The sequence below is a fragment of the Scyliorhinus torazame genome, chromosome 12 (genome assembly GCF_047496885.1).
Source record: "Scyliorhinus torazame isolate Kashiwa2021f chromosome 12, sScyTor2.1, whole genome shotgun sequence".
NCBI classification, from domain to species: Eukaryota; Metazoa; Chordata; class Chondrichthyes; order Carcharhiniformes; family Scyliorhinidae; genus Scyliorhinus; species Scyliorhinus torazame.
This window is the reverse complement of record NC_092718.1, coordinates 70512267-70539609: the sequence shown is the minus strand read 5'-3', so window position 1 is coordinate 70539609 and position 27343 is coordinate 70512267. Positions and strand designations below refer to the sequence as shown.

Below are 27343 nucleotides of genomic sequence, written 5' to 3'. Positions count from 1 at the left end.
GCCCTTCGATCGCCTGTAGTATCGGGGCCAACAGCTCTTTCTTCATGTCCTTTTTGAGCTCTTCCACACAGCATTTCAAGAACTCTTGTTGTTCAGGGCCCCATGTTAAACTGCCACCTTCCGACGCCATCTGTTTTTAAATTTCTACTCTGGACTTCCGGGTGCGGCGATGACCAGCTGAGTCGCTCTAAAAAGTGCGGGAGCTGCGAGTCAGAGCTGAGATTTAAAAAGAGCGGAGTTGTGAGTCAGAGCGGAGATTTAAAAAGAGCGGGAGCTGTGAGTCAGAGCGGAGATTTAAAAAGAGCGGGAGCTGCGAGTCAGAGCGGCGATTTAAAAAGAGCGGAGTTGTGAGTCAGAGCGGAGATTTAAAAAGAGCGGGAGCTGACAGTCAGAGCGGAGATTTAAAAAGAGCGGGAGCTGACTTCCGGGTGCGGCGATGACCAGCTGAGTCGCACGTTTCGGCAGCTCACGTTGAAACGGACTTTTGGGCTCTTGATAGGAGCCCCAACGGCAATTTTGACGGCTAAAAACACTGTGCGGTAAACCAGAAGGGAATCCCCCCTGGATATGGATGAAAAAAGGAGGAGAAAGTGGCCGGATTGCAGTGAATCCTTTAGAACAGCGGCAAGGAAGGCAAGCAAAAACCAAGATGGCGTCGGGGGGTGGCAGTTTAACATGGGGCCCTGAACAACAAGAGTTCTTGAAATGCTGTGTGGAAGAGCTCAAAAAGGAAATGAAGAAAGAGCTGTTGGCCCCGATACTACAGGCGATCGAAGGGCTAAAGGAGGAACAAAAGACCAGGAGCGGGAGCTTCGGGTCATGAAGGCAAAGGCAGCCGAGAATGAGGACGACATACTGGGCCTGGTGGTGAAGACGGAGATGCATGAGGCACATCAGAAACGATGTGTGGAAAGGTTGGAGGCACTGGAGAACAACGCAAGGAGGAACAACTTGAGGATTCTTGGTCTTCCTGAAGGTGCAGAGGGAGCGGACGTCGGGGCATATGTGAGCACGATGCTGCACTCGTTCATGGGAGCGGAGGCCCCGGCGGGTCCGTTGGAGGTGGAGGGAGCATACTGAGTGATGGCGCGAGGACCGAGAGCAGGAGAAATTGCCAGAGCCATAGTGGTGAGATTCCTCCGTTTTAAGGATAGAGAAATGGTCCTTAGATGGGCAAAGAAAACTCGGAGCAGTAAATGGGAGAACGCGGTGATCCGCGTTTATCAAGACTGGAGTGTGGAGGTGGCGAGAAGGAGGGCGAGCTTTAATCGGGCCAAGGCGGTGCTTCATAAAAAGAAGATAAAATTTGGAATGCTGCAACCGGCAAGACTGTGGGTCACATATCGAGGGAGGCACCACTACTTTGAGACGGCGGATGAAGCGTGGACTTTTATTGTGGAAGAAAAACTGGAATGAGCGGGTTATTAAAAAGAACGCTTGAACAAAGTGGTGGGGCAAATGTGGGGGGCGAAGAGGGGGGTTAAAAAGGGGGGAAAGAGGAGTTTTATGTACTAATCCTGCGATGTGGTAACTTTTCTCTCTTCCACAGGTGGTGATGGGGGGAGGAGGGGAGGTGGAGGAGATGGGGCGTTGGCCATTGGGGGCGGGGCCAAGGGAGAAGCGCGGGCTTGGTTCCCGCGCTATGATAATCATGGCGGGAAAAGAGAAGCAGGAAGGAGGGGGCGTCGCACGGTGCGAGCCGAGGTCACGGAGGGAAGCCGAGGTCGGCCAGAGTTTGCTGACTTCTGGGAGCAACATGGGGAGAGTAATTACGCGAGCGGGGGTTCTTAGCGGGGGGGGGGGGTGGGAGGGGGGAATTACTGGGTTGCTGCTGCTGGGGAGAGGGGGGAGCTGGTATGGGAGGGAATGGGTGGGGGGGCACCGCCTGGGGGAGATACAGCTGCGTGGGAACCGGGTGAGGAGCTGGAAAAAGGGGATGGCTAATCGACAAGGGGGGGGGTGGTAGGAAGCCCCCCAACCCGGCTGATCACGTGGAACGTGAGAGGGCTGAACGGGCCGATAAAGAGGGCACGGGTACTCGCACACCTTAAGAAACTTAAGGCAGATGTGGTTATGTTACAGGAAACGCACCTGAAACTGATAGACCAGGTTAGGCTACGCAAAGGATGGGTGGGGCAGGTGTTCCATTCGGGGCTAGATGCGAAAAACAGGGGGGTGGCTATATTAGTGGGGAAGCGGGTAATGTTCGAGGCAAAGACTATAGTGGCGGATAACGGGGGCAGATACGTGATGGTGAGTGGCAAACTACAGGGGGAGACGGTAGTTTTGGTAAACGTATATGCCCCGAACTGGGATGATGCCAATTTTATGAGGCGGATGCTAGGACGCATTCCGGATCTAGAGATGGGAAAGCTGATAATGGGGGGAGATTTTAATACGGTGTTGGAACCAGGGCTGGATAGGTCGAAGTCCAGACCTGGAAGGAGGCCGGCAGCAGCCAAGGTACTTCAAGATTTTATGGAGCAGATGGGAGGTGTAGACCCATGGAGATTTAGCAGACCTAGGAGTAAGGAGTTCTCGTTTTTCTCCTATGTCCATAAAGTCTACTCGCGAATAGACTTTTTTTGTGCTGTGAAGGGCGTTGATCCCGAAGGTGAGGGGAACGGAGTATACGGCTATAGCCATTTCGGATCACGCTCCACACTGGGTGGACTTGGAGATAGGGGAGGAAACAGGAGGGCGCCCACCCTGGAGAATGGACATGGGACTAATGGCAGATGAGGGGGTGTGTCTAAGGGTGAGGGGGTGCATTGAAAAGTACTTGGAACTCAATGATAATGGGGAGGTCCAGGTGGGAGTGGTCTGGGAGGCGCTGAAGGCGGTGGTTAGAGGGGAGCTGATATCAATAAGGGCACATAAAGGGAAGCAGGAGAGTAAGGAACGGGAGCGGTTGCTGCAAGAACTTTTGAGGGTGGACAGACAATATGCGGAAGCACCGGAGGAGGGACTGTACAGGGAAAGGCAAAGGCTACATGTAGAATTTGACTTGCTGACTACGGGCACTGCAGAGGCACAATGGAGGAAGGCACAGGGTGTACAGTACGAATATGGGGAGAAGGCGAGCAGGTTGCTGGCACACCAATTGAGGAAAAGGGGAGCAGCGAGGGAAATAGGGGGAGTGAGGGATGAGGAAGGAGAGATGGAGCGGGGAGCGGAGAGAGTGAATGGAGTGTTTAAGACATTTTATAAAAAATTATATGAAGCTCAACCCCCGGATGGGAGGGAGAGAATGATGGGCTTTTTGGATCGGCTGGAATTTCCCAAGGTGGAAGAGCAGGAAATGGTGGGACTGGGAGCACAGATCGAGGTAGAAGAAGTGGTGAAAGGAATTAGGAGCATGCAGGCGGGAAAGGCCCCGGGACCGGATGGATTCCCAGTCGAATTCTATAGAAAATATGTGGACTTGCTCGCCCCGGTATTGACGAGGACCTTTAATGAGGCAAAGGAAAGGGGACAACTGCCCCCGACTATGTCTGAAGCAACGATATCGCTTCTCTTAAAGGACCAAACTGGGTTTGTGAAGGGGAGACAGCTGAACACGAATATACAGAGGCTGTTAGGGGTAATGATGATGCCCCCACCAGAGGGGGAAACGGAGATAGTAGTGGCGATGGATGCCGAGAAAGCATTTGATAGAGTGGAGTGGGATTATTTGTGGGAGGTGTTGAGGAGATTTGGTTTTGGAGAGGGGTATGTTAGATGGGTGCAGCTGTTGTATAGGGCCTCGATGGCGAGCGTGGTCACGAATGGACGGGGATCTGCATATTTTCGGCTCCATAGAGGGACAAGGCAGGAATGCCCTCTGTCCCCATTATTGTTTGCACTGGCGATTGAGCCCCTGGCGATAGCGTTGAGGGGTTCCAAGAAGTGGAGGGGAGTACTTAGAGGAGGAGAAGAACACCGGGTATCTTTGTATGCGGACGATTTGTTACTATATGTGGCAGACCCGGCGGAGGGGATGCCAGAAATAATGCAGATACTTGGGGAGTTTGGGGATTTTTCAGGGTATAAATTGAACATGGGGAAAAGTGAGTTGTTTGTGGTGCATCCAGGGGAGCAGAGTAGAGAAATAGAGGACCTACCGTTGAGGAAGGTAACAAGGGACTTTCGTTACCTGGGGATCCAGATAGCCAAGAATTGGGGCACATTGCATAGGTTAAATTTAACGCGGTTGGTGGAACAAATGGAGGAGGATTTCAAGAGATGGGATATGGTATCCCTGTCACTGGCAGGGAGGGTGCAGGCGGTTAAGATGGTGGTCCTCCCGAGATTCCTCTTTGTGTTTCAGAGCCTCCCGGTGGTGATCACGAAGGCTTTTTCAAAAAGGATTGAAAAGAGCATCATGGGTTTTGTGTGGGCCGGGAAGACCCCGAGAGTGAGGAAGGGATTCTTACAGCGTAGCAGGGATAGGGGGGGGCTGGCACTACCGAGCCTAAGTGAGTATTATTGGGCCGCTAATATTTCAATGGTGAGTAAGTGGATGGGAGAGGAGGAGGGAGCGGCGTGGAAGAGATTAGAGAGGGCGTCCTGTAGGGGGACTAGCCTACAGGCTATGGTGACAGCCCCATTGCCGTTCTCACCGAGGAACTACACCACAAGCCCGGTGGTGGTGGCTACACTGAAGATTTGGGGACAGTGGAGACGGCATCGGGGAAAGACTGGAGCCTTGGGGGGGGGTCCCCGATAAGAAACAACCATAGGTTTGCCCCGGGGGGAATGGATGGGGGATATGGAATGTGGCAAAGAGCAGGAATAACGCAACTGAAAGATCTGTTTGTGGATGGGAAGTTCGCGAGTCTGGGAGCGCTGACCGAGAAATATGGGTTGCCCCAAGGGAATGCATTCAGGTATATGCAACTGAGGGCTTTTGCGAGGCAACAGGTGAGGGAATTCCCGCAGCTCCCGACACAAGAGGTGCAGGACAGAGTGATCTCAAAGACATGGGTGGGGGATGGTAAGGTGTCAGATATATATAGGGAAATGAGGGACGAAGGGGAGACTATGGTAGATGAACTAAAAGGGAAATGGGAAGAAGAGCTGGGGGAGGAGATTGAGGAGGGGCTGTGGGCAGATGCCCTAAGCAGGGTAAACTCGTCGCCCTCGTGTGCCAGGCTAAGCCTGATTCAGTTTAAGGTATTACACAGGGCGCATATGACTGGAGCACAGCTCAGAAATTTTTTTGGGGTGGAGGATAGGTGTGCGAGGTGTTCGAGAAGCCCAGCGAATCATACCCATATGTTTTGGTCATGCCCGGCACTACGGGGGTTTTGGATGGGGGTGACAAAGGTGCTTTCAAAAGTAGTGGGGGTCCGGGTCGAACCAAGCTGGGGGTTGGCTATATTTGGGGTTGCACAAGAGCCGGGAGTGCAGGAGGCGAGAGAGGCCGATGTTTTGGCCTTTGCGTCCCTAGTAGCCCGGCGCAGGATATTGCTAATGTGGAAAGAAGCCAAGCCCCCGGGGGTGGAGACCTGGAGAAATGACATGGCAGGGTTTATAAAGCTAGAGTGGATTAAGTTTGTCCTAAGGGGGTCGGCTCAAGTGTTCACCAGGCGGTGGCAACCGTTCGTCGAATACCTCGCAGAAAGATAGATGGAATGGAAAAAAGGCAGCAGCAGCTCAGGATCGGGGAGTGGGGGGGGGGGGGGGGGGGGGGGGGGCGGGGGAGGGGGGAGGAGCCAGAAGGACTCTCAGGGTTGTTAATATATACTGTATAATATGTATAGGTCGTTGCGACAGATAATTATATATTGGACTGTTAAATTATATTTTTGGAGATTGTTACTTGTGATAAGGCAGTTGCCAATTAGGGTTAGTTTTCAATAAAATATTTTATTAAAAAAAAGAGCGGGAGCTGCGAGTCAGAGCAGAGATTTAAAAAGAGCGGGCGCTGAGAGTCGGAGCGGAGATTTAAAAAGAGCAGGCACTGAGAGTCAGAGTGGAAACTTAAAAAGAGCGGAGTTGTGAGTCAGAGCGGAGATTTAAAAAGAGTGAGTGCTCAGAGTCAGAGCGGAGATTTAAAAAGAGCGGGCGCTGAGAGTCAGAGCGGAGACTTAAAAAGAGCGGGAGCTGCGAGTCAGAGCGGAGATTTAAAAAGAGCGGGCACTGAGAGTCAGAGCGGAGATTTGAAAAGAGTGAGTGCTCAGAGTCAGAGCGGAGATTTAAAAAGAGCGGGCGCTGAGAGTCAGAGCGGAGACTTAAAAAGAGCGGGAGCTGCGAGTCAGAGCGGAGATTTAAAAAGAGCGGGCACTGAGAGTCAGAGCGGAGATTTGAAAAGAGTGAGTGCTCAGCGTCAGAGCGCAGATTTGAAAAGAGCAGGAGCTGTGAGTCAGAGCGGAGATTTAAAAAGAGTGGGCACTGAGAGTCAGAGCGGAGATTTAAAAAGAGTGAGTGCTCAGAGTCGGAGTGGAAATTTAAAAAGAGCGGAGTTGTGAGTCAGAGCGGAGATTTAAAAAGCGCAGGAGCTGAGAGTCAGAGCGGAGATTTAAAAAGAGCGTGAGCAGCGAGTCAGAGCGGAGATTTAAAAAGAGCGGGAGCTACGAGTCAGAGCGGAGATTTGAAAAGAGTGAGTGCTCAGCGTCAGAGCGCAGATTTGAAAAGAGCAGGAGCTGTGAGTCAGAGCGGAGATTTAAAAAAAGCGAGAGCTGCGAGTCATGACCTGAGATTTAAAAAGAGCGGAGTTGTGAGTCAGAGCGGAGATTTAAAAAGAGCGGGAGCTGTGAGTCAGAGCGAAGATTTAAAAAGAGCGGGAGCTGCGAGTCAGAGCGGAGATTTAAAAAGAGCGGGCGCTGAGAGTCGGAGCGGAGATTTAACAAGAGCGGGCACTGAGAGTCAGAGTGGAAACTTAAAAAGAGCGGAGTTGTGAGTCAGAGCGGAGATTTAAAAAGAGTGAGTGCTCAGAGGCAGAGCCGAGATTTAAAAAGAGCGGGTGCTGAGAGTCAGAGCGGATATTTAAAAAGAGCAGGCGCTGAGAGTCGGAGCGGAGATTTAAAAAGAGCGGGAGCTGTGAGCCAGAGCGGAGGTTTAAAAAGAGCGGGCGCTGCGAGTCAGAGCGAAGGTTTAAAAAGAGGGAGTGCTCAGAGTCAGAGTGGAGATTTAAAAAGCGCAGTAGCTGAGAGTCAGAGCGGAGATTTAAAAAGAGCAGGAGCTGTGAGTCAGAGCGGAGATTTAAAAAGAGCAGGAGCTGTGAGTCAGAGCGGAGATTTAAAAAGAGCGGGAGCTGCGAGTCAGAGCGGAGATTTAAAAAGAGCGGGAGCTGCGAGTCAGAGCGGAGATTTAAAAAGAGCGGGAGCTACGAGTCAGAGCGGAGATTTAAAAAGAGGGAGTGCTCAGAGTCAGAGTGGAGATTTAAAAAGCGCATGAGCTGAGAGTCAGAGCGGAGATTTAAAAAGAGCGTGAGCTGCGAGTCAGAGCAGAGATTTAAATAGAGCAGGAGCTGTGAGTCAGAGCGGAGATTTAAAAAGAGCGGGCACTGAGAGTCAGAGCGGAAATTTTAAAAGAGTGAGTGCTCAGAGTCGGAGTGGAAATTTAAAAAGAGCGGAGTTGTGAGGCAGAGCGGAGATTTATAAAGAGCGGGAGATGTGAGTCAGAGTGGAGATTTAAAAAGAGCGGAAGCTGCGAGTAAGAGCGGAGATTTAAAAAGAGCAGGATCTGTGAGTCGGAGCGGAGATTTAAAAAGAGCGAGTGCTCAGATTCAGAACGGAGATTTAAAAAGCGGGTGCTGAGAGTCAGAGCGGAGATTTAAAAAGAGCGGGAGCTGCGAGTCAGAGCGGAGATTTAAAAAGAGCAGGAGCTGTGAGTCAGAGCGGAGATTTAAAAAGAGCGAGTGCTCAGATTCAGAACGGAGATTTAAAAAGCGGGTGCTGAGAGTCAGAGCGGAGATTTAAAAAGAGCGGGAGCTGCGAGTCAGAGCGGAGATTTAAAAAGAGCAGGAGCTGTGAGTCAGAGCGGAGATTTAAAAAGAGCGGAAGCTGCAAGTCAGAGCGGAGATTTAAAAAGAGCGGGAGCTGCGAGTCAGAGCGGAGATTTAAAAAGAGCAGGAGCTGCGAGTCAGAGCGGAGATTTAAAAACAGTGGGCACTGAGAGTCAGAGCGGAGATTTGAAAAGAGTGAGTGCTCAGCGTCAGAGCGCAGATTTGAAAAGAGCAGGAGCTGTGAGTCAGAGCGGAGATTTAAAAAGAGCGGGAGCTGTGAGTCAGAGCGGAGATTTAAAAAGAGCGAGAGCTGCGAGTCAGAGCGGAGATTTAAAAAGAGCGGAGTTGTGAGTCAGAGCGGAGATTTAAAAAGAGCGGGAGCTGTGAGTCAGAGCGGAGATTTAAAAAGAGCGGGAGCTGCGAGTCAGAGCGGAGATTTAAAAAGAGCAGGAGCTGCGAGTCAGAGCGGAGATTTAAAAACAGTGGGCACTGAGAGTCAGAGCGGAGATTTGAAAAGAGTGAGTGCTCAGCGTCAGAGCGCAGATTTGAAAAGAGCAGGAGCTGTGAGTCAGAGCGGAGATTTAAAAAGAGCGAGAGCTGCGAGTCAGAGCGGAGATTTAAAAAGAGCGGAGTTGTGAGTCAGAGCGGAGATTTAAAAAGAGCGGGAGCTGTGAGTCAGAGCGGAGATTTAAAAAGAGCGGGAGCTGCGAGTCAGAGCGGAGATTTAAAAAGAGCGGGCACTGAGAGTCAGAGTGGAAACTTAAAAAGAGCGGAGTTGTGAGTCAGAGCGGAGATTTAAAAAGAGTGAGTGCTCAGAGTCAGAGCGGAGATTTAAAAAGAGTGGAGTTGTGAGTCAGAGCGGAGATTTAAAAAGAGCGGGAGCTGCGAGTCAGAGCGGAGATTTAAAAAGAGTGGAGTTGTGAGTCAGAGCGGAGATTTAAAAACAGTGGGCACGGAGAGTCAGAGTGGAAATTTAAAAAGAGAGGGAGCTGTGAGTCAGAGCGGAGATTTAAAAAGAGCGAGAGCTGCGAGTCAGAGCTGAGATTTAAAAAGAGCGGAGTTGTGAGTCAGAGCGGAGATTTAAAAAGAGCGGGAGCTGTGAGTCAGAGCGAAGATTTAAAAAGAGCGGGAGCTGCGAGTCAGAGCGGAGATTTAAAAAGAGCGGGCGCTGAGAGTCGGAGCGGAGATTTAACAAGAGCGGGCACTGAGAGTCAGAGTGGAAACTTAAAAAGAGCGGAGTTGTGAGTCAGAGCGGAGATTTAAAAAGAGTGAGTGCTCAGAGGCAGAGCCGAGATTTAAAAAGAGCGGGTGCTGAGAGTCAGAGCGGATATTTAAAAAGAGCAGGCGCTGAGAGTCGGAGCGGAGATTTAAAAAGAGCGGGAGCTGTGAGCCAGAGCGGAGGTTTAAAAAGAGCGGGCGCTGCGAGTCAGAGCGAAGGTTTAAAAAGAGGGAGTGCTCAGAGTCAGAGTGGAGATTTAAAAAGCGCAGGAGCTGAGAGTCAGAGCGGAGATTTAAAAAGAGCAGGAGCTGTGAGTCAGAGCGGAGATTTAAAAAGAGCAGGAGCTGTGAGTCAGAGCGGAGATTTAAAAAGAGCGGGAGCTGCGAGTCAGAGCGGAGATTTAAAAAGAGCGGGAGCTGCGAGTCAGAGCGGAGATTTAAAAAGAGCGGGAGCTACGAGTCAGAGCGGAGATTTAAAAAGAGGGAGTGCTCAGAGTCAGAGTGGAGATTTAAAAAGCGCATGAGCTGAGAGTCAGAGCGGAGATTTAAAAAGAGCGTGAGCTGCGAGTCAGAGCAGAGATTTAAATAGAGCAGGAGCTGTGAGTCAGAGCGGAGATTTAAAAAGAGCGGGCACTGAGAGTCAGAGCGGAAATTTTAAAAGAGTGAGTGCTCAGAGTCGGAGTGGAAATTTAAAAAGAGCGGAGTTGTGAGGCAGAGCGGAGATTTATAAAGAGCGGGAGATGTGAGTCAGAGTGGAGATTTAAAAAGAGCGGAAGCTGCGAGTAAGAGCGGAGATTTAAAAAGAGCAGGATCTGTGAGTCGGAGCGGAGATTTAAAAAGAGCGAGTGCTCAGATTCAGAACGGAGATTTAAAAAGCGGGTGCTGAGAGTCAGAGCGGAGATTTAAAAAGAGCGGGAGCTGCGAGTCAGAGCGGAGATTTAAAAAGAGCAGGAGCTGTGAGTCAGAGCGGAGATTTAAAAAGAGCGAGTGCTCAGATTCAGAACGGAGATTTAAAAAGCGGGTGCTGAGAGTCAGAGCGGAGATTTAAAAAGAGCGGGAGCTGCGAGTCAGAGCGGAGATTTAAAAAGAGCAGGAGCTGTGAGTCAGAGCGGAGATTTAAAAAGAGCGGAAGCTGCAAGTCAGAGCGGAGATTTAAAAAGAGCGGGAGCTGCGAGTCAGAGCGGAGATTTAAAAAGAGCAGGAGCTGCGAGTCAGAGCGGAGATTTAAAAACAGTGGGCACTGAGAGTCAGAGCGGAGATTTGAAAAGAGTGAGTGCTCAGCGTCAGAGCGCAGATTTGAAAAGAGCAGGAGCTGTGAGTCAGAGCGGAGATTTAAAAAGAGCGGGAGCTGTGAGTCAGAGCGGAGATTTAAAAAGAGCGAGAGCTGCGAGTCAGAGCGGAGATTTAAAAAGAGCGGAGTTGTGAGTCAGAGCGGAGATTTAAAAAGAGCGGGAGCTGTGAGTCAGAGCGGAGATTTAAAAAGAGCGGGAGCTGCGAGTCAGAGCGGAGATTTAAAAAGAGCAGGAGCTGCGAGTCAGAGCGGAGATTTAAAAACAGTGGGCACTGAGAGTCAGAGCGGAGATTTGAAAAGAGTGAGTGCTCAGCGTCAGAGCGCAGATTTGAAAAGAGCAGGAGCTGTGAGTCAGAGCGGAGATTTAAAAAGAGCGAGAGCTGCGAGTCAGAGCGGAGATTTAAAAAGAGCGGAGTTGTGAGTCAGAGCGGAGATTTAAAAAGAGCGGGAGCTGTGAGTCAGAGCGGAGATTTAAAAAGAGCGGGAGCTGCGAGTCAGAGCGGAGATTTAAAAAGAGCGGGCACTGAGAGTCAGAGTGGAAACTTAAAAAGAGCGGAGTTGTGAGTCAGAGCGGAGATTTAAAAAGAGTGAGTGCTCAGAGTCAGAGCGGAGATTTAAAAAGAGTGGAGTTGTGAGTCAGAGCGGAGATTTAAAAAGAGCGGGAGCTGCGAGTCAGAGCGGAGATTTAAAAAGAGTGGAGTTGTGAGTCAGAGCGGAGATTTAAAAACAGTGGGCACGGAGAGTCAGAGTGGAAATTTAAAAAGAGAGGGAGCTGTGAGTCAGAGCGGAGATTTAAAAAGAGCGAGAGCTGCGAGTCAGAGCTGAGATTTAAAAAGAGCGGAGTTGTGAGTCAGAGCGGAGATTTAAAAAGAGCGGGAGCTGTGAGTCAGAGCGAAGATTTAAAAAGAGCGGGAGCTGCGAGTCAGAGCGGAGATTTAAAAAGAGCGGGCGCTGAGAGTCGGAGCGGAGATTTAACAAGAGCGGGCACTGAGAGTCAGAGTGGAAACTTAAAAAGAGCGGAGTTGTGAGTCAGAGCGGAGATTTAAAAAGAGTGAGTGCTCAGAGGCAGAGCCGAGATTTAAAAAGAGCGGGTGCTGAGAGTCAGAGCGGATATTTAAAAAGAGCAGGCGCTGAGAGTCGGAGCGGAGATTTAAAAAGAGCGGGAGCTGTGAGCCAGAGCGGAGGTTTAAAAAGAGCGGGCGCTGCGAGTCAGAGCGAAGGTTTAAAAAGAGGGAGTGCTCAGAGTCAGAGTGGAGATTTAAAAAGCGCAGGAGCTGAGAGTCAGAGCGGAGATTTAAAAAGAGCAGGAGCTGTGAGTCAGAGCGGAGATTTAAAAAGAGCAGGAGCTGTGAGTCAGAGCGGAGATTTAAAAAGAGCGGGAGCTGCGATTCAGAGCGGAGATTTAAAAAGAACGGGAGCTGCGAGTCAGAGCGGAGATTTGAAAAGAGTGAGTGCTCAGCGTCAGAGCGCAGATTTGAAAAGAGCAGGGGCTGTGAGTCAGAGCGGAGATTTAAAAAGAGCGGAGTTGTGCGAGCGGAGATTTAAAAAGAGCGGAGTTGTGCGAGCGGAGATTTAAAAAGAGCAGGAGCTGAGAGATGAGCAGAGGTTTAAGAGTGGGAGCTGAAAAATCAAGAGTGAAGATTTTTAAAAAGCGGAAGCTGAAGTCAGAGCAGAGATTTAAAAAGACCTGAGACTCAGAAAGGTGATTTATAAAGTACGGGAGTTAAAAGAGATTTAAGAAGAGCGTGAGTTTGAGTCGAGACAGAGATTTAAAAAGAGCAGGAGAGGGCAGCACGGCGGTGCAGTGATTAGCATTGCTGCCTCATGACGCCGAGGTCCCAGGTTCGATCCCGGCTCTGGGTCACTGTCCGTGTGGAGTTTAAACATTCTCCCTGTGTTTGCGTGAGTTTCGCCCCCACAACTTAAAGATGTGCAGAGTAGGTGGATTGGCTACGCTAAATTGTCCCTTAATTGGAAAAAATGAAATGGGTACTCTAAATTTTTATTTTTAAAAAGAGCAGGAGCTGTTTAAGAAAGGTAGCAGGGATAATCCTGGAAACTGTAGGCTGGTGAACCTCATGTCAGTTGTAAGTAAATTATTGGAGGACTCTCAGGGACAGGATTTATACCCATTTGGAACAAATGGACTCATTAGCGATAGACAGCATGGTTTTGTGAAGGGGAGGTCATGCCTCACTAACTTGATCTTTTTGAGGAGGTGACAAAGATGATTGATGAGGGGAGGGCGGTGGATGTTTCTTACATGGACTTCAGTAAAGCCTTTGGCAAGGTGCCTCATGGCAGACTGGTACAAAAGGTGAAGTCACACGGGATCAGAGGTGAGGTGGTAAGAACATAAGAACTAGGAACAGGAGTAGGCCATCTGGCCCCTCGAGCCTGCTCCGCCATTTAATGAGATCATGGATGATCTTTGTGGACTCAGCTCCACTCTCCGGCCCGTACACCATATCCCCGAATCCCTTTATTCTTTAGATAGGTATCTATCTTTTTCTTAAAAACGTTTAAAGAACGAGTCTCAACTGCTTCACTGGGCAAGGAATTCCAGATTCACAACCCTTTGGGTGAAGAAGTTCCTCCTACACTCCGTCCTAAATCTACTTCCCCTTATTTTGAGGCTATGCCCCCTAGTTCTGCTTTCCCCGACCAGTGGAAACAACCTGCCCGCATCTATCCTATCTATTCCCTTCATAATTTTATATGTTTCAATAAGATCCCCCCGCATCCTTCTAAACTCCAATGAGTACAGTCCCAGTCTGCTCAACCTCTCGTCATAATCTAATCCCCTCAACTCTGGGATCAACCTAGTGAATCTCCTCTGCACTCCCTCCAGTGCCAATATGTCCTTTCTCAGGTAAGGAGACCAAAACTGAACACAATACTCCAGATGCGGCCTCACCAACACCCTATACAATTACAGCATAACCTCCCTAGTCTTGAACTCCATCCCTCCAGCAATGAAAGACAAAACTCGATTAGCCTTCTTAATCACCTGTTGCACCTGCACACCAACTTTTTGCGACTCGTGCACCAGCACACCCAGGTCCCTCTGCACAGCAGCATGTTTTAACATCTTACCGTTTAAATAATAATCCAGTCTGCTGTTATTCCTCCCAAAATGGATAGCCTCACACTTGGCAACATTGAATTCCATCTGCCAGACCCTAGCCCAGTCACCTAACCTATCCAAATCCTTCTGCAGACTTCCGGTATCCTCTGCACTTTTTGCTTTACCACTCATCTTAGTGTCGTCTGCAAACTTTGACACATTGCACTTGGTTCCCAATTCCAAATCGTCTATGTAAATTGTAAACAACTGCGGGCCCAACACTGATCCTTGAGGGACCCCACTAGTTACAGGTTGCCAACCAGAGAAACACCCATTTATCCCCACTCTCTGCTTTCTGTTAGTTAACCAATCCTCTACCCATGCTACCACTTTACCCTCAATGCCATGCATCTTTAGATGGATACAGAACTGGCTCGGTCACAGAAGGCAAAGGCCAGCAGTAGAAGGGTGTTTCTTTGAAGGGTTCTGTGCTGGGGCCTTTGTTGTTTGTAGTGTACATAAATGATTTGGAGGAAAACGTAGCCGGTCTGATTAGTAAGTTCGCGGATGACACCGAGGTTGGTGGAGTGGTAGATACTGTTGAGGATTGTCAGAAGATAGATAAGTTGGAGACTTGGGCAGAGAAATTACAAATGGAGTTTAATCCAGACAAATGTGAGATAATGCATTTTGGTAGGCCTAGCATAGAGGGGAAATATACCATAAATCGCAAAACTCTTAGGAATATATAAAGTCAGAGATCTGGGCGTGCATGTCCACAGATCTTTGAAGGTGGCAACACAAGTGGACAAGGTAGTCAAGAAAGCATACGGAATGCTTGCCTTCATTGGATGGGGCATCGGGTATAAAAACTGGCAAGTCATGCTACAGTTGTATAGAACCTTGATAAGGCCGCACTTGGAATATTGCGCACAATTCTGGTCGCCGCACTACCAGAATGTGGAGGCTTTGGAGAAGGTGCAGAGGAGGTATACCAGGATGTTGCCTGGTCTGGAGGGTGTTAGCTACGAGAGGCTGAATAGACCCGGACTGTTTTCATTAAAGACGGAGGTTGAGGGGGTGACCTGATAGAGGTCGACAAGGTTATGAGGGCATGGATAGAGTGGATAGGCAGGCACTCTTTCTCAGTGCTAGTTCTGTTAAAATGTAACCCACCCAGCTAGTACAGGTCACACCTGCCGCAGAAATCTGATCCCATTCCTCCTTTTCACAGTAATTTCATTGCAGTTTTAATGTAAGCCTACTTGTGACAATAATAAAGATTATTACACCATTTCTCCAGCCACATTTTTATTCAACCAATCCTCCTATTCCTAAACTCACTAACACGTGGAACCGGGAATAATCCTGAGATTACCACTCTTGAGGTCCTGTTTTCAAATTTCCTTCCTCACTCCCTGAAATCTGCATTCAGGACCTCATTCCTATTCTTACCCAGGTCATTCATACCAAAGTGGACCACAGCTTCTGGCTGTTTGCCCTTTCCAAAAGATGCCTTGCAGTCGCTCCATTGTATCCTTGACCCTAGCACCAGGAGAGGGGAAAGGAGGAGGGGGCCAAAAACACAATCCTGGAATCACAGTTATACTGAAGAGAGCCCTATTCGAACACCTGACTATGGAATCCCCAGAACAGTTTAGCCACCCATGGTGGCAAGGGCCTGGCTCTGGTTGCACTCCCCTAAGGAGCCATCACCCTCATCTGTATCAGCTACAGCCCAGACCACGATCAACAGAACCCCAGTATTAGTGGCAGACCCCGTCTCCACCAGTACTGTACCCCAGTATTATGATGACAGTCCTGACCCCACCAGTATTGAACCCTGTGAAGTGGTGAGTGTCCGTTCTGGCCACTGGTCTCGCCTCTCAGGCAATGGTTGGTTTGAGGTGGTGTATCGGAATGACAAAAACTTTCTGCAAGTGCAGGTGTTTTAGGAGTGGTGGCAATAAATGAAAGCTTCATTGTTACAGCGGTTTTAATCTCCACAGCATTCCAAGCATCTTCAGAGGTGATAAATCATTTTTGAAGTGAGGTCACTGTTGTAATGTATTCTATTCTTACCCAAGTCATTCATACCAAAGTGGACCACAGCTTCTGGCTGTTTGCCCTTTCCAAAAGATGCCTTGCAGTCGCTCCATTGTATCCTTGACCCTGGCACCAGGAGAGGGGAAAGGGGGGGGGGGGGGGGGGGGCTAAAAACACAATCCTGGAATCACAGTTATACTGAAGAGAGCCCTATTCGAACACCTGACTATGGAATCCCCAGAACAGTTTAGCCACCCATGGTGGCAAGGGCCTGGCTCTGGTTGCACTCCCCTAAGGAGCCATCACCCTCATCTGTATCAGCTACAGCCCAGACCACGATCAACAGAACCCCAGTATTAGTGGCAGACCCCGTCTCCACCAGTACTGTACCCTAGTATTATGATGACAGTCCTGACCCCACCAGTATTGAACCCTGTGAAGTGGTGAGTGTCCGTTCTGGCCACTGGTCTCGCCTCTTAGGCAATGGTTGGTTTGAGGTGGTGTATCGGAATGACAAAAACTTTCTGCAAGTGCAGGTGTTTTAGGAGTGGTGGCAATAAATGAAAGCTTCATTGTTACAGCGGTTTTAATCTCCACAGCATTCCAAGCATCTTCAGAGGTGATAAATCATTTTTGAAGTGAGGTCACTGTTGTAATGTAGGAAACTCAGAATCCAATTCACACACAGCAAGATCCCACAGACAGCAGTGTGTGATAATGACCCAGATGAAGTACGACAGTGTAGCCACTCCCTCGGTACGGACCCTCTCACGGCCTGGTGCTCTCTTGGTACTGACACTCTGACAGCGAGAGCGTGTTAAAGCTACTGAGCAACGGCTGATTGGAGTCTTCAAACTTACCGCAGGCTACTGAATTCTATCCATCTCTTTCCAGAAGTGGCGAAGTCTGGATCAGACACACACTTCTAGCAGATTGCTGGCTCTTTCAGCAAACACAAATGAGATTTTACAATCACCGGCATTTTTATATATTTTTAAAACAAAGTGTTAGGAAAAAAAAAAGACATTTTGAAAGACAAATTTAAAATGCTGTACACGTTTACCCCTCCCACCCTCCCCACCTCTTCACACATTTCCCACTCATACCTCAAGACAGTCTTTGGTACAATAAATAAAAAAAAAGACAAAAGCTAATTGTCACTATGCTCTGAAACGAATGCTTTTTCATCCCCCGCCCCCACCCACCCCAAGCCTTTTTTAAAAAAAAAAACCTCCTGCCCTCAAGAGTCTTTGTCATAACTGCAGCCCCCACACAGCACGTGTGGCTGTGTGGAACACGGACTCGGAGCGATTTGGCTGCCTTTAATACTGAATGCTATGACTGCGATTCCCATGTTCCCCACATCGCCCTGTGGCTCAAGCAGGAAGGGCCATAGAGAGAGGCACAGCAGTCTCCAGAAGCTGTAGAAATGGAGAGGTGCTGCAGCCAGGAGCTCCACAATCCCGTACACGCGCACACACACAAAATCAACTCTAATGAAATAAACAGCAGTCACTGTAGTGTTAGATTATGGTACCTGCAGGAAAGGATGAGCTCAAGCCACAGAGAAAATGTGAGAGAGGTAAGGAGAGGATTGGCAGAGTTCACAGAAAAAGAGGGAGAGGCAGATGTAGGAGAAATTGGGAGGATTGACGGGAGGAGGGTGGGAAGAGAGATGGAATGAGAGAGAGCGAACACGAGAAATATGTGTGCGTGCTCTGACGAATCCACCAGAAAGCTTTTACTTCATTGATCACCCTGGGAGAAAAGGAAGAGAAGAAGCAGAGGGATTCCAGGAACACTTCAATAAAGTTGCTTTGCACCAGTATTGGGAACCGGGAAAACAACAATTAAATCTAGAGAGGCAGAGCGAGCAAGTGAGAATCTAAGAGAGCAAGTGAGTGTAAGAGCAAGTGTGAGAAAGAGCGAGTGTGTGAGAAAGCATGAGAGATCGAGAGTGAGAGTCAGTTTGAGAGAACGAGAGAGCAAGCTAGAATGAGAGAAGCCAGAGAGCAGGAGTATGTGTGAGAGAGCAAGCTAGGGTGAGAGAGTGCGCGAGGGAGAAAGCATGCCAGAATTTTCAAAAAAGGGAGCAAGAGTGAGAAACAAGGTGCAGAGAGCAAGAGACATGAGACCAATTCCTGGAGACACCGGGATCAGAAACTCCACCATTTCTTCAGCAAAAAAAAAAACATCAAAGTCCTTATAAGCTCTGGCACAGACTATTAAATAAATAAGAGAAAACAAATGTACAATGACAGCTCAGCCCAGAATAGCAAGTTGCAGTGAAATACTCACTGTCCCTCGCTTGAGCACACCCCCAATCCCCCTCACTCTTGACCCATGCAGCACTTGGTCAATGTTATGGCTTTATTCATTTCCATCTTTTATATAATATATAGAATTTGCTTTCATCTCCGTTAAGTTATCATCAGGAAGTGGCTGCTGAGCTTTGCTGGGGACAGAAGGCCATCATCGGCGTGCTGTCTGCTTCGGGTCTGGAGCGGAGCTGCCTGGGACCCCTGGGCGTACTCTCAGTCCCAGGGCCTGGGGCAGCAGAAGGTGGGTACAGGCTGTGCACAGGCATAGCGGTCCTAGTCCGAAGGTGCAAACCCGAGGATACTCGCTGAGTGGAGTCCGGACTCTGGGGGGAGAGGAGGAGGAAGGCGTGGGCAGAGGCAGCAGGCTCGGGTGCCAGCGGTGGGGAGCCGGACAGCAGCTGGCGATGGTGGTGTTGGTGGTGGTGATGATGATGATGGTACTGGTGCTGCTGTGGCACCCTGGCGCTCCCATGGCAGTAGAGATGGTGCTCGTTACCTTGGAGGTGCTGCTGTGGAGCCCCAGTCACGGGGTGAGGAAGCAGCGGGGGGTACAGATCGCTGCTGCTTCTGGTTGGTGTGTCTCCGCTGGTCCACAGGCGCAGTACCTGCTGCTGTGGCACTGAAGGCGGTGGAACCTGCAAGTACAGAAAACAGCAATGTCAGTGCAGTCAGCTAAACCACCAACAACTATTGGTGCCCAGCTCAAATCAAAGGCACACTCGTTACAGTTTCCAGATCTCACTCATCACTTCTCTGTACACTGGGTAAACAGCTCTCAATTCAGGGTGGTCGCAGCAACTGTGTTCTCCTGATTGACGCCCAAGTTGAAATGAAAATCGCTTATTGTCACAAGTAGGCTTCAAATGAAGTTACTGTGAAAAGCCCCTAGTCGCCACATTCCGGCGCCTGTTCGGGGAGGCTAGTACGGGAATTGAACCGTGCTGCTGGCCTGCTTTCAAAGCCAGTGATTTAGCAGAGGGAGAGAGGGGAAATCAGTCAGGGCTCCTGCTACTGATCACTGTCCTGTGATCCATGGGTTAGAGAGATGGGAAATCAGCCAGGGTTCCTGCAATGTCCAGATCCTGATTGCTGTGCAGTGATCTCTCGATTAGAGAGAGAGAGAGAGAGAGAGAGGAAATCAGCCAGGGCTCCTGCTCCTGATCACTGACCAATGATCCTGGGTTAGAGAGAGAGAGAGAGAGGAAATCAGCCAGGGTTCTTGCTACTGATCACTGTCCCGTGATCCCGGGTTAGAGAGAGAGAGAGAGAGGAAATCAGCCAGGGTTCCTGCTCCTGATCACTGTCCCTCCATTAGAACGGTGCCAGAGGGCTGGAGAATTGCATAATGTAACCCCCTTGTTCAAAAAGGTTTGTAAGGATGAATCCAGTAATTACAGACCAGTTAGTTTAACATCAGTGATGGGCAAGCTTCTACAAACAATTATTCGGAATGGAATGAGTAGTCACATGGATAAATGTGGGTTGGTTAGGAAGAGTCAGTTTGGATTTCTAAAGTGAAAACTTGTTTGCTAACTTACAACAGTTTCTGAGGAGGTAACAGAGAGGGTAAATGAGGGTAATGCTACTCATGTGGTGTACATGGACTATAAGAAGACATTTGATACAGTTCCACACAACTGACTTAGGAGAAACATTATAGCTGATGGAATAAAAGGGACAGCAGCAATGTGGATAAACAATTTCTGAGTAATAGGAAGCAAGAGTCAATGAATATTTTTCAGGCTGAAGGAAGGTTTGAAGTGCTGTTCCCCAGGGGTTGGTATTAGACCCTTGCTTTTCCTGATATATATGTTAATGATCTAGATATTGGTGTGCAGGAGACGATTTCAAAATTTGTGGATTACACAAAACCTGGAAGTATTGTAAAGTGCAAAGATGTCAGTGTAGAACTTTAGAAGGACATAGGTAAATTGGTGGAGTGGGCAGATAGGTGACAGATAGGACGCTACAGTGGCGCAGCCGTTAGCACTGCGGGTTCTGGGTCACTGTATGTGTGGAGTTTGCACATTCTCTCGGGCTCTGCGTGGGTCTCACCCTACAACGCAAAGATGTGCAGGGTAGGTGGATTGGCCACGCTAAATTGCCCCTTAATTGGAAAAAAAATAGGTGACAGAAAGGGGAGGCAGTGGCATAGTGGCATTGTTGCTGGATTAGTAATCCAGAGACCCAGGGTAATGCTCTGGGGACCTGGGATTCAGTAAAAAAAATCTGGAATTAAAAGTCTAATGATGACTATTAAAGCATTGTCAATTTTCGTAAAAATACATCTGGTTCGCTAATGAAATCTGTCATCCTTATCTGGTCTGGCCAACATGTGACTCCAGATCCCGGCAATGTGGTTGACTCTTAATTGCCCTCGGGGATGGATAGTAAATGTTGACGCAGCGACGCCCACATCCCATAAATGAATAAAGAAAAAAAAAGATGAAGTTTAATGCAGAGAAGTGCGAGATGATGCATTTTGGTAGGAAAAACATGGAGAGACAATATAAAATAATGGGTAAAATTCTTCATGGGGAGCAGGAGCAGAGGGACCTGGGTGTATCTGTGCAGAGATTATTGATGGTAGCAGGACAGGTGGAGAGAGCAGTTAATGAAGCAGATAGTATTCTGGGATTTATTAATAGGGACCCAGACAGAGTACAAGAGCAAAGAGGTTGTTTTGAACTTGTAAAAGACACTGGTTAGACCTCATCAGAATATTGTGCACAGTTCTGGGCTCCACACGAAAGGAAGGATGTGAAGACATTGGAGAGAGTTCAGAGGAGGTTTACAAGAATGGTTCCAGGGATGAGAAACTTCAGTGATGCGGATAGGCTGGAGAGAAGGAGGCTAAGAGGAGATTCGATAGAGATGTTCAAAATCATAAGGAGGCTGGACAGAGTCAATAGGGAGAAACTGTTCCTGCTCGTAAAAGGATCAAGAACGAAAGGGCACAGAATTAAAAGTGATTTTCAAAAGCAGCAAATGAGATGCGACAATAAACTTTTTCACACAGCGGAGGTCTGGAATGCACAGCCTGGAAGTGTGTTGGAGGAAGTTCAATTGAGACACTCGAGAGGGCATTAGATGATTATTTGAATAGAAACAATGTGCAGGGGATCCGGGGAAAAGGCTGGGGAAAGCACAAAGTCAGGATGCTTGTTTGAAGACCGGCACAGACGTGATGGGCAGAATGGCCTCCTTCTGCCCCGTACCAATTCTGTGATTCCAAGTTTGATGGCTCGTACAGCTGAATGGGAAAACGAGGATGCCCATTCAACCCTTTGAGCCTGTTACACAGGAACAAGAAGAGGCCCATTGAGCCCCCTTGAGGCGGTTATAAAGGAACAGGAGGAGGCCCATTCAGCCCTTTGAGCCTGTTGTACAGGAACAGGACCATTCAGCCCTTTGAGCCTGTTACACAGGAACAGGAAGAGGCCCATTCAGTCCCTTGAGCCTGTTACACAGGAACAGGAAGAGGCCCATTCAGCCCTTTGAGCCTGTTGCACAGGAACAGGAGGAGGCCCATTCAGCCCTTTGAGCCTGTTGCACAGGAACAGGAGGAGGCCCATTCAGCCCTTTGAGCCTGTTGCACAGGAACAGGAGGAGGCCCATTCAGCCCTTTGAGCCTGTTGCACAGGAACAGGAAGAGGTCCATTCAGCCCTTTGAGCCTGTTACACAGGAACAGGAAGAGGCCCATTCAGCCCTTTGAGCCTGTTGCACAGGAACAGGAGGAGGCCCATTCAGCCCTTTGAGCCTGTTGCACAGGAACAGGAGGAGGCCCATTCAGCCCCCTTGTGGCTGTTATAAAGAAACAGGAGGCCCATTCAGCCCCCCAAACCTGCTACACAAGAACAGGAGGAGGCCCATCCAGCCCCCTCAAGCCTGTTACACAGGAACAGGAACATTCAGTCCCTTGAGCCTGTTCACCATTCTATCATATAATGACTGATCTGTTTCTTATTTCCATCTACTCACCTTGGCTCTGTAACCCTCAATCCTCCAACACCCTGGGTGTTACCATTGACCAGAAACTGAACTAAACACTGCCATATTAATACTGTGGCTACAAAAGCAACTCAGAAGCTGAGAATCCTGCGGCAAATAACTCACCTCCTGACTCTCCAAAGCCTGTCACCACCTACAAGGCACAAATCAGGAGTGTGATTGAATACTCTCCACTTGCAAATCTCAAGGAGATCATCCAGGATAGAGCTGCCCTGCTTGATTGACACTCAATCCACAAACATTCACTCCCTTCACCCCCGACGCACAGTGAAAGTAATGTGTACCATCTACAAGATGCACTGCAGCAACTCACCGAGGCTCCTTAGGCAGCACCTTCCAAACCCATGACCTCCACCCTCTACAAGGACAAGAACAGCAGATACCTGGGAACACCACTACCTGGAAGTTCCCCTCCAAGTCACACACCATCACGACTTGGAAATATATACATATTTTTTAATATAAATTTAGAGTACCCAATTATTATTTTTTCCAATTCAGGGGCAATTTAGCGTGGCCAATCCACCTAGCCTGCACATCTTTGGGTTGTGGGGGTGAAACCCACACAGACATGGGGAGAATGTGCAAACTCCACATGGACAGTGGCCCAGGGTCGGGATTCGAACCCGGGTCCTCAGTGCCGCAGTTCGAGTGCTATCCACTGCGCCACACGCCGCCCGCACAACTTGGAAATATATTGTCGTTCCTTCACTGTCGCTGGGTCAAAATCCTGCAACTCCCTCCCTAACAGCACTGTGGGTGTATCTACATCACACGGACTGCAGCGGGTTCATGAAGGCAGCTCACCACCACCTTCTCAAGGGGCAATTCGAGAATGGGCAATAAATGCTGGGCCCAGCCAGGGACACCCATTTCCCATAAATAGAAGCATAGAATTTTACAACACAGGAGGCCATTCTGCCCATCATGTCTGCTCCAGCTCCCGAAAGAGCTACCTAGCTAGTCCCATTGCCAGCCCTATTACTGTTCCTCAGAGTCCAGTCACCACTTCCTGCCTCTTCTGGTTTAGTAGACTTGCTCCCTTTTCCAAAGTTGGATTCGTTTGCTGGAGGAGGTTGGGGGTGGGATGGTGGTCCTGTCCTAGGAGCGAATCGCGAAGGTAATTGGATTGACAGCAGGGAGGTGAAGCAGCAAGAAACGTCAGCAAAGCACATTGCCGGGCCATTGCTCCACATGTCCTGTAGCCTGCGTCCATCTGAAGCTGGAGGGTGGGGTAGGGCCCTTGTCTTCTTATCCAGAGGAGGAGTAGAGGTGCTCCTGCTCAGGGCTCACTGCTGGAACCAGAATGACGCAACTGTGAATGGAAAGCATTACTTTCGAGTGGTCTCAATGTAGCTCCAGTGTGGAGAGACCGATTCAGTTCAACTGGAGACACACGAGGGGCCAATGGACTCTCGATAGCCCGCTCTCAGAAAGTCGCAGCAATTAAACCAACTTCATACACAAGAAGAACGTAGCCCCAGGAGGTTGGACAACACAGCGGGTATGGCAGCACACTGGCACAGCTGGTCAGGGAGTTAGCTAATAGCTGGAGCCAAAACGTGAGGAGAGTATGACAAATGATACACGCAGACAAACATACAGCATTACACAGACACGTGCACGCACACACACACACACACATTCAAACAAGTATACACTGAGACACACACATATACACTGAAACACATGGCCACACGTGTATAGACAAACATGCAGACACATATATACGCACAGACACACATTAACGCGCACACATATATACATGCACAGACACATATATACACACAGAAACACATTTTTTAAATAAAAATTTAAAGTACCCATTTCATTTCTTTCCCAATTAAGGGCAAGTTAGCATGGCCAATCCATCTAACCTGTACATCATTGGGTTGCGGGGTTGAGACCCACGCAGACAAGAGAGAATGTGCAAACTCCACACAGACAGTGACCCGGGATCGAATCCGGGTCCTAGACGCTGTGAGGTAGCAGTGCTAGACACAGACATACACACATATATATGCACAGACACACATATACACAGACACACATATACACATACACAAATGCACATACACACATAGACACACATATATACTACACAGCCAACTCAGTCACATGGGTCACAATCACTGCTTTTACAAACAAGATAAAAAGATGGGGATTCACTGAGATCCGTGACGCGCAGCCCGCTCAGCACAGCACTTTACCTCTTCACACCAACCAACTAGTGAATACAATTAAGACCTCTGAATTGAAGCAAAGAAAAGACACAAGAGTTACTTCTGAAAGACAGGTGAATGTGGGGAGGGAGGTAGGATTGGACCTTCCAGAAGGAATGAATTGGACGTCACTCTGGGAGCAGGCATCTTTGCCTTTAAGCCGATCCAGGATGTTGCCAGCGTGTCTTCACTGTGTCACATATTCTGTGCTGTGTTGAGGGCCAGATTTTTGTTTTTAAAACGGACCATTTGTCACTGGCCCATGACCCTCCCAATCCCCCAGCATGCACTGATCAAAGGCTAGGTCACTGAGCCGAGAGGTTCGGAGGGTCCGTACCTGTGGACTGTGCATTTCAAAGTCCGTGTGAACCTCGGTGCTGTTGAAGTATCGGTTGGTGTACCGCTGATTCTGGTTGTCACTCGAAGACCCACTGGAGCCACCTGAGAGTAGGAACGGTCAACGGTTAGAAGTGGAGACCCCAACAACAGGTACTTGTTTGGGTGGAGGGGGGTGGGGGGGTGGGTAAGAGGTAAAAGAGAGGGAGAGAGACAATAATACACTGAAAAATCCAGCGCACAGAGACAGTGCAGGTACACAGCAACCAGCCGACAGGAGCACCATGTAAAAGCAGCAAGACATTCAAACAGTTACCCGGGCCCAAAAGACAGGACTGACAATCTGGACTGAAATCATTACCAATACAATACCTCAGACAAATATATGGCCCAAAATCAAAGCATCATCAGTCAAGAACAATTACTGAGCGCAATGTGACAATTAAACTATTTAAAAACATACCTACAAACAAGCCATTCAGTACTATACCCGTGTTATAGAGACAGACCTGTCCCCATCAGTACTGTACCCCAGTGTTATACAGCGACAGACATGCCCCAACCAGTACTGTACCTGTGTTATACAGAGACATACCTGTCCCCACCAGTACTGTACCCCAGTGTTATAGTGACAGACACGTTCCTACCAGTACTGTACCCAGTGTTATCGTGACAGACGCGTCCCTACCAGTACTGTACCCAGTATTATAGTGACAGACACGTCCCTACCTATACTGTACCTCCCAGCCAGACCTGCACCCACCTGTACCATACCACAAAATGATGCAGTGACAGACCCATCCTCACAAGTAGTGTATCCGAGTGTTATACAGTGACACACCTGTCCCCACCTGTACTGTACCCCAGTGTTATACTGGGCGGCACGGTGGTTAGCACTGTTGCTTCGCAGCGCCAGGGTACCAGGTTCAATTCCCGGCTTGGGTCACTGTCTGTGCAGAGTCTGCACGTTTCTCCAGTGTCTCCGTGGGTTTCTTCCGGGTGCTCCGGTTTCCTCCCACAAGTCCCGAAAGACGTGCTGTTAGGTAATTTGGACATTCTGAATTCTACCTGTGTGTACTCGAACAGGCACCGGAATGTGGCGACTTGAGTCTTTTCACAGTAACTTCATTGCAGTGTTAATGTAAGCCTGCTTGTGACAATAAAGATTATTATACAGTGACCGACGCGTCCCTACCAGTACTGTACCTGTGTTATAAGTGGGACCTGCCCCCACCAATAGTGTATCTGAGTACTATGCAGTGACAATATGTCCCCACCACTACTGTACTCCAGCATTGTAGTGACAGATCTGCCCCACCAGTCCTGCACTCCAGTGTTATACAGTTATCCAGACCTGTACCCACCAGCACACAGAATACCTGTCCTGATGAGTAGTGTATCTCAGCGTTATACAGAGACAGCCCTGTTCACACCAGTAATGTATCCGTGTGTTACAGTGACAGATCTGTCCCCACCAGTAGTTTATCGGGGTGATTTATAAAGTGACAGAACCTGTCCCCACCAGTACTGTATCCCAGTGTAAAAGAGAGACAGACCTGTCCCCACCAGTACTGGACACATACCTACAAACAAGCCATTCAGTACCGTACCCGTGTTATACAGAGACAGACAGACCTGTTAGGGGTTTTCTATAGGCCTCCGAAAAGTTCCAGAGGTGTAGAGGAAAGGATTGCAAAGATGATTCTGGGTAGGAGCGAAAGCAACAGGGTAGTTGTTATGGGGGACTTTAACTTTCCAAATATTGACTGGAAATGCTATAGTTCGAGTACTTTAGATGGGTCCGTTTTTGTCCAATGTGTGCAGGAGGGTTTCCTGACACAGTATGTAGATAGGCCAACAAGAGGCGAGGCCATATTGGATTTGGTACTGGGTAATGAACCAGGACAGGTGTTAGATTTGGAGGTAGGTGAGCACTTTGGTGATAGTGACCCCAATTCGATTACGTTTACTTTAGTGAATGAAAGGGATAGGTATATACCGCAGGGCAAGAGTTATATCTGGGGGAAAGGCAATTATGATGCGATGAGGCAAGACTTAGGATGCATCGGATGGAGAGGAAAACTGTAGGGGATGGGCACAATGGAAATGTGGAGCTTGTTCAAGGAACAGCTACTGCGTTTCCTTGATAAGTATGTACCTGTCAGGCAGGGAGGAAGTGGTCGAGCAAGGGAAACGTGGTTTACTAAAGCAGTCGAAACACTTGTCAAGAGGAAGAAGGAGCTTATGTAAAGATGAGACATGAAGGTTCAGTTAGGGCGCTCAAGAGTTACAAGTTAGCTAGGAAGGACCTAAAGAGAGAGCTAAGAAGAGCCAGGAGGAGGGGACATGAGAAGTCTTTGGCAAGTAGGATCAAGGATAACCCTAAAGCTTTCTATAGATACGTCAGGAATAAACAAATGACTAGGGTAAGAGTAGGTCCAGTCAAGGACAGTAGTGGGAAGTTGTGCTTGGAGTCCGAGGAGATAGGAGAGGTGTTAAATTAATATTTTTTGTCAGTATTCACACAGGAAAAAGACAATGTTGTTGAGGAGAATACTGAGATTCAGGCTACTAGACTAGAAGGGCTTGAGGTTCATAAGGAGGAGGTGTTAGCAATTCTGGAAAGTGTGAAAATAGATAAGTCCCCTGGGCCGGATGGGATTTATCCTAGGATTCTCTGAGAAGCGAGGGAGGAGATTGCTGAGCCTTTGGCTTTGATCTTTAAGTCATCTTTGTCTACAGGAATAGTGCCAGAAGACTGGAGGATAGCAAATGTTGTCCCCTTGTTCAAGAAGAGGAGTAGAGATAACCCAGGTAACTATGGACCAGTGAGCCTTACTTCTGTTGTGGGCAAAATCTTGGAAAGGTTTATAAGAGATAGGATGTATAATCATCTGGAA

At 48.8% G+C, this 27343-nt stretch overlaps 1 protein-coding gene across 1 annotated transcript in view; it reads right to left on the bottom strand.

Annotated features, from left to right (window-relative positions):
• Window positions 1-17908: 17908 nt before the first annotated feature.
• LOC140387057 (dual specificity tyrosine-phosphorylation-regulated kinase 1A-like) overlaps window positions 17909-27343 on the bottom strand; it is a 142657-nt gene continuing 133222 nt past the window's right edge. Inside the window, exons 8-9 of the mRNA XM_072470069.1 lie at window positions 24445-24548; window positions 17909-18508 (exon numbers count right to left, since the gene is read on the bottom strand). Coding sequence (XP_072326170.1) covers window positions 17984-18508; window positions 24445-24548 — 629 coding nt within the window. The 3' untranslated portion in view covers window positions 17909-17983. The remainder of the gene's footprint in view (window positions 18509-24444; window positions 24549-27343) is intronic.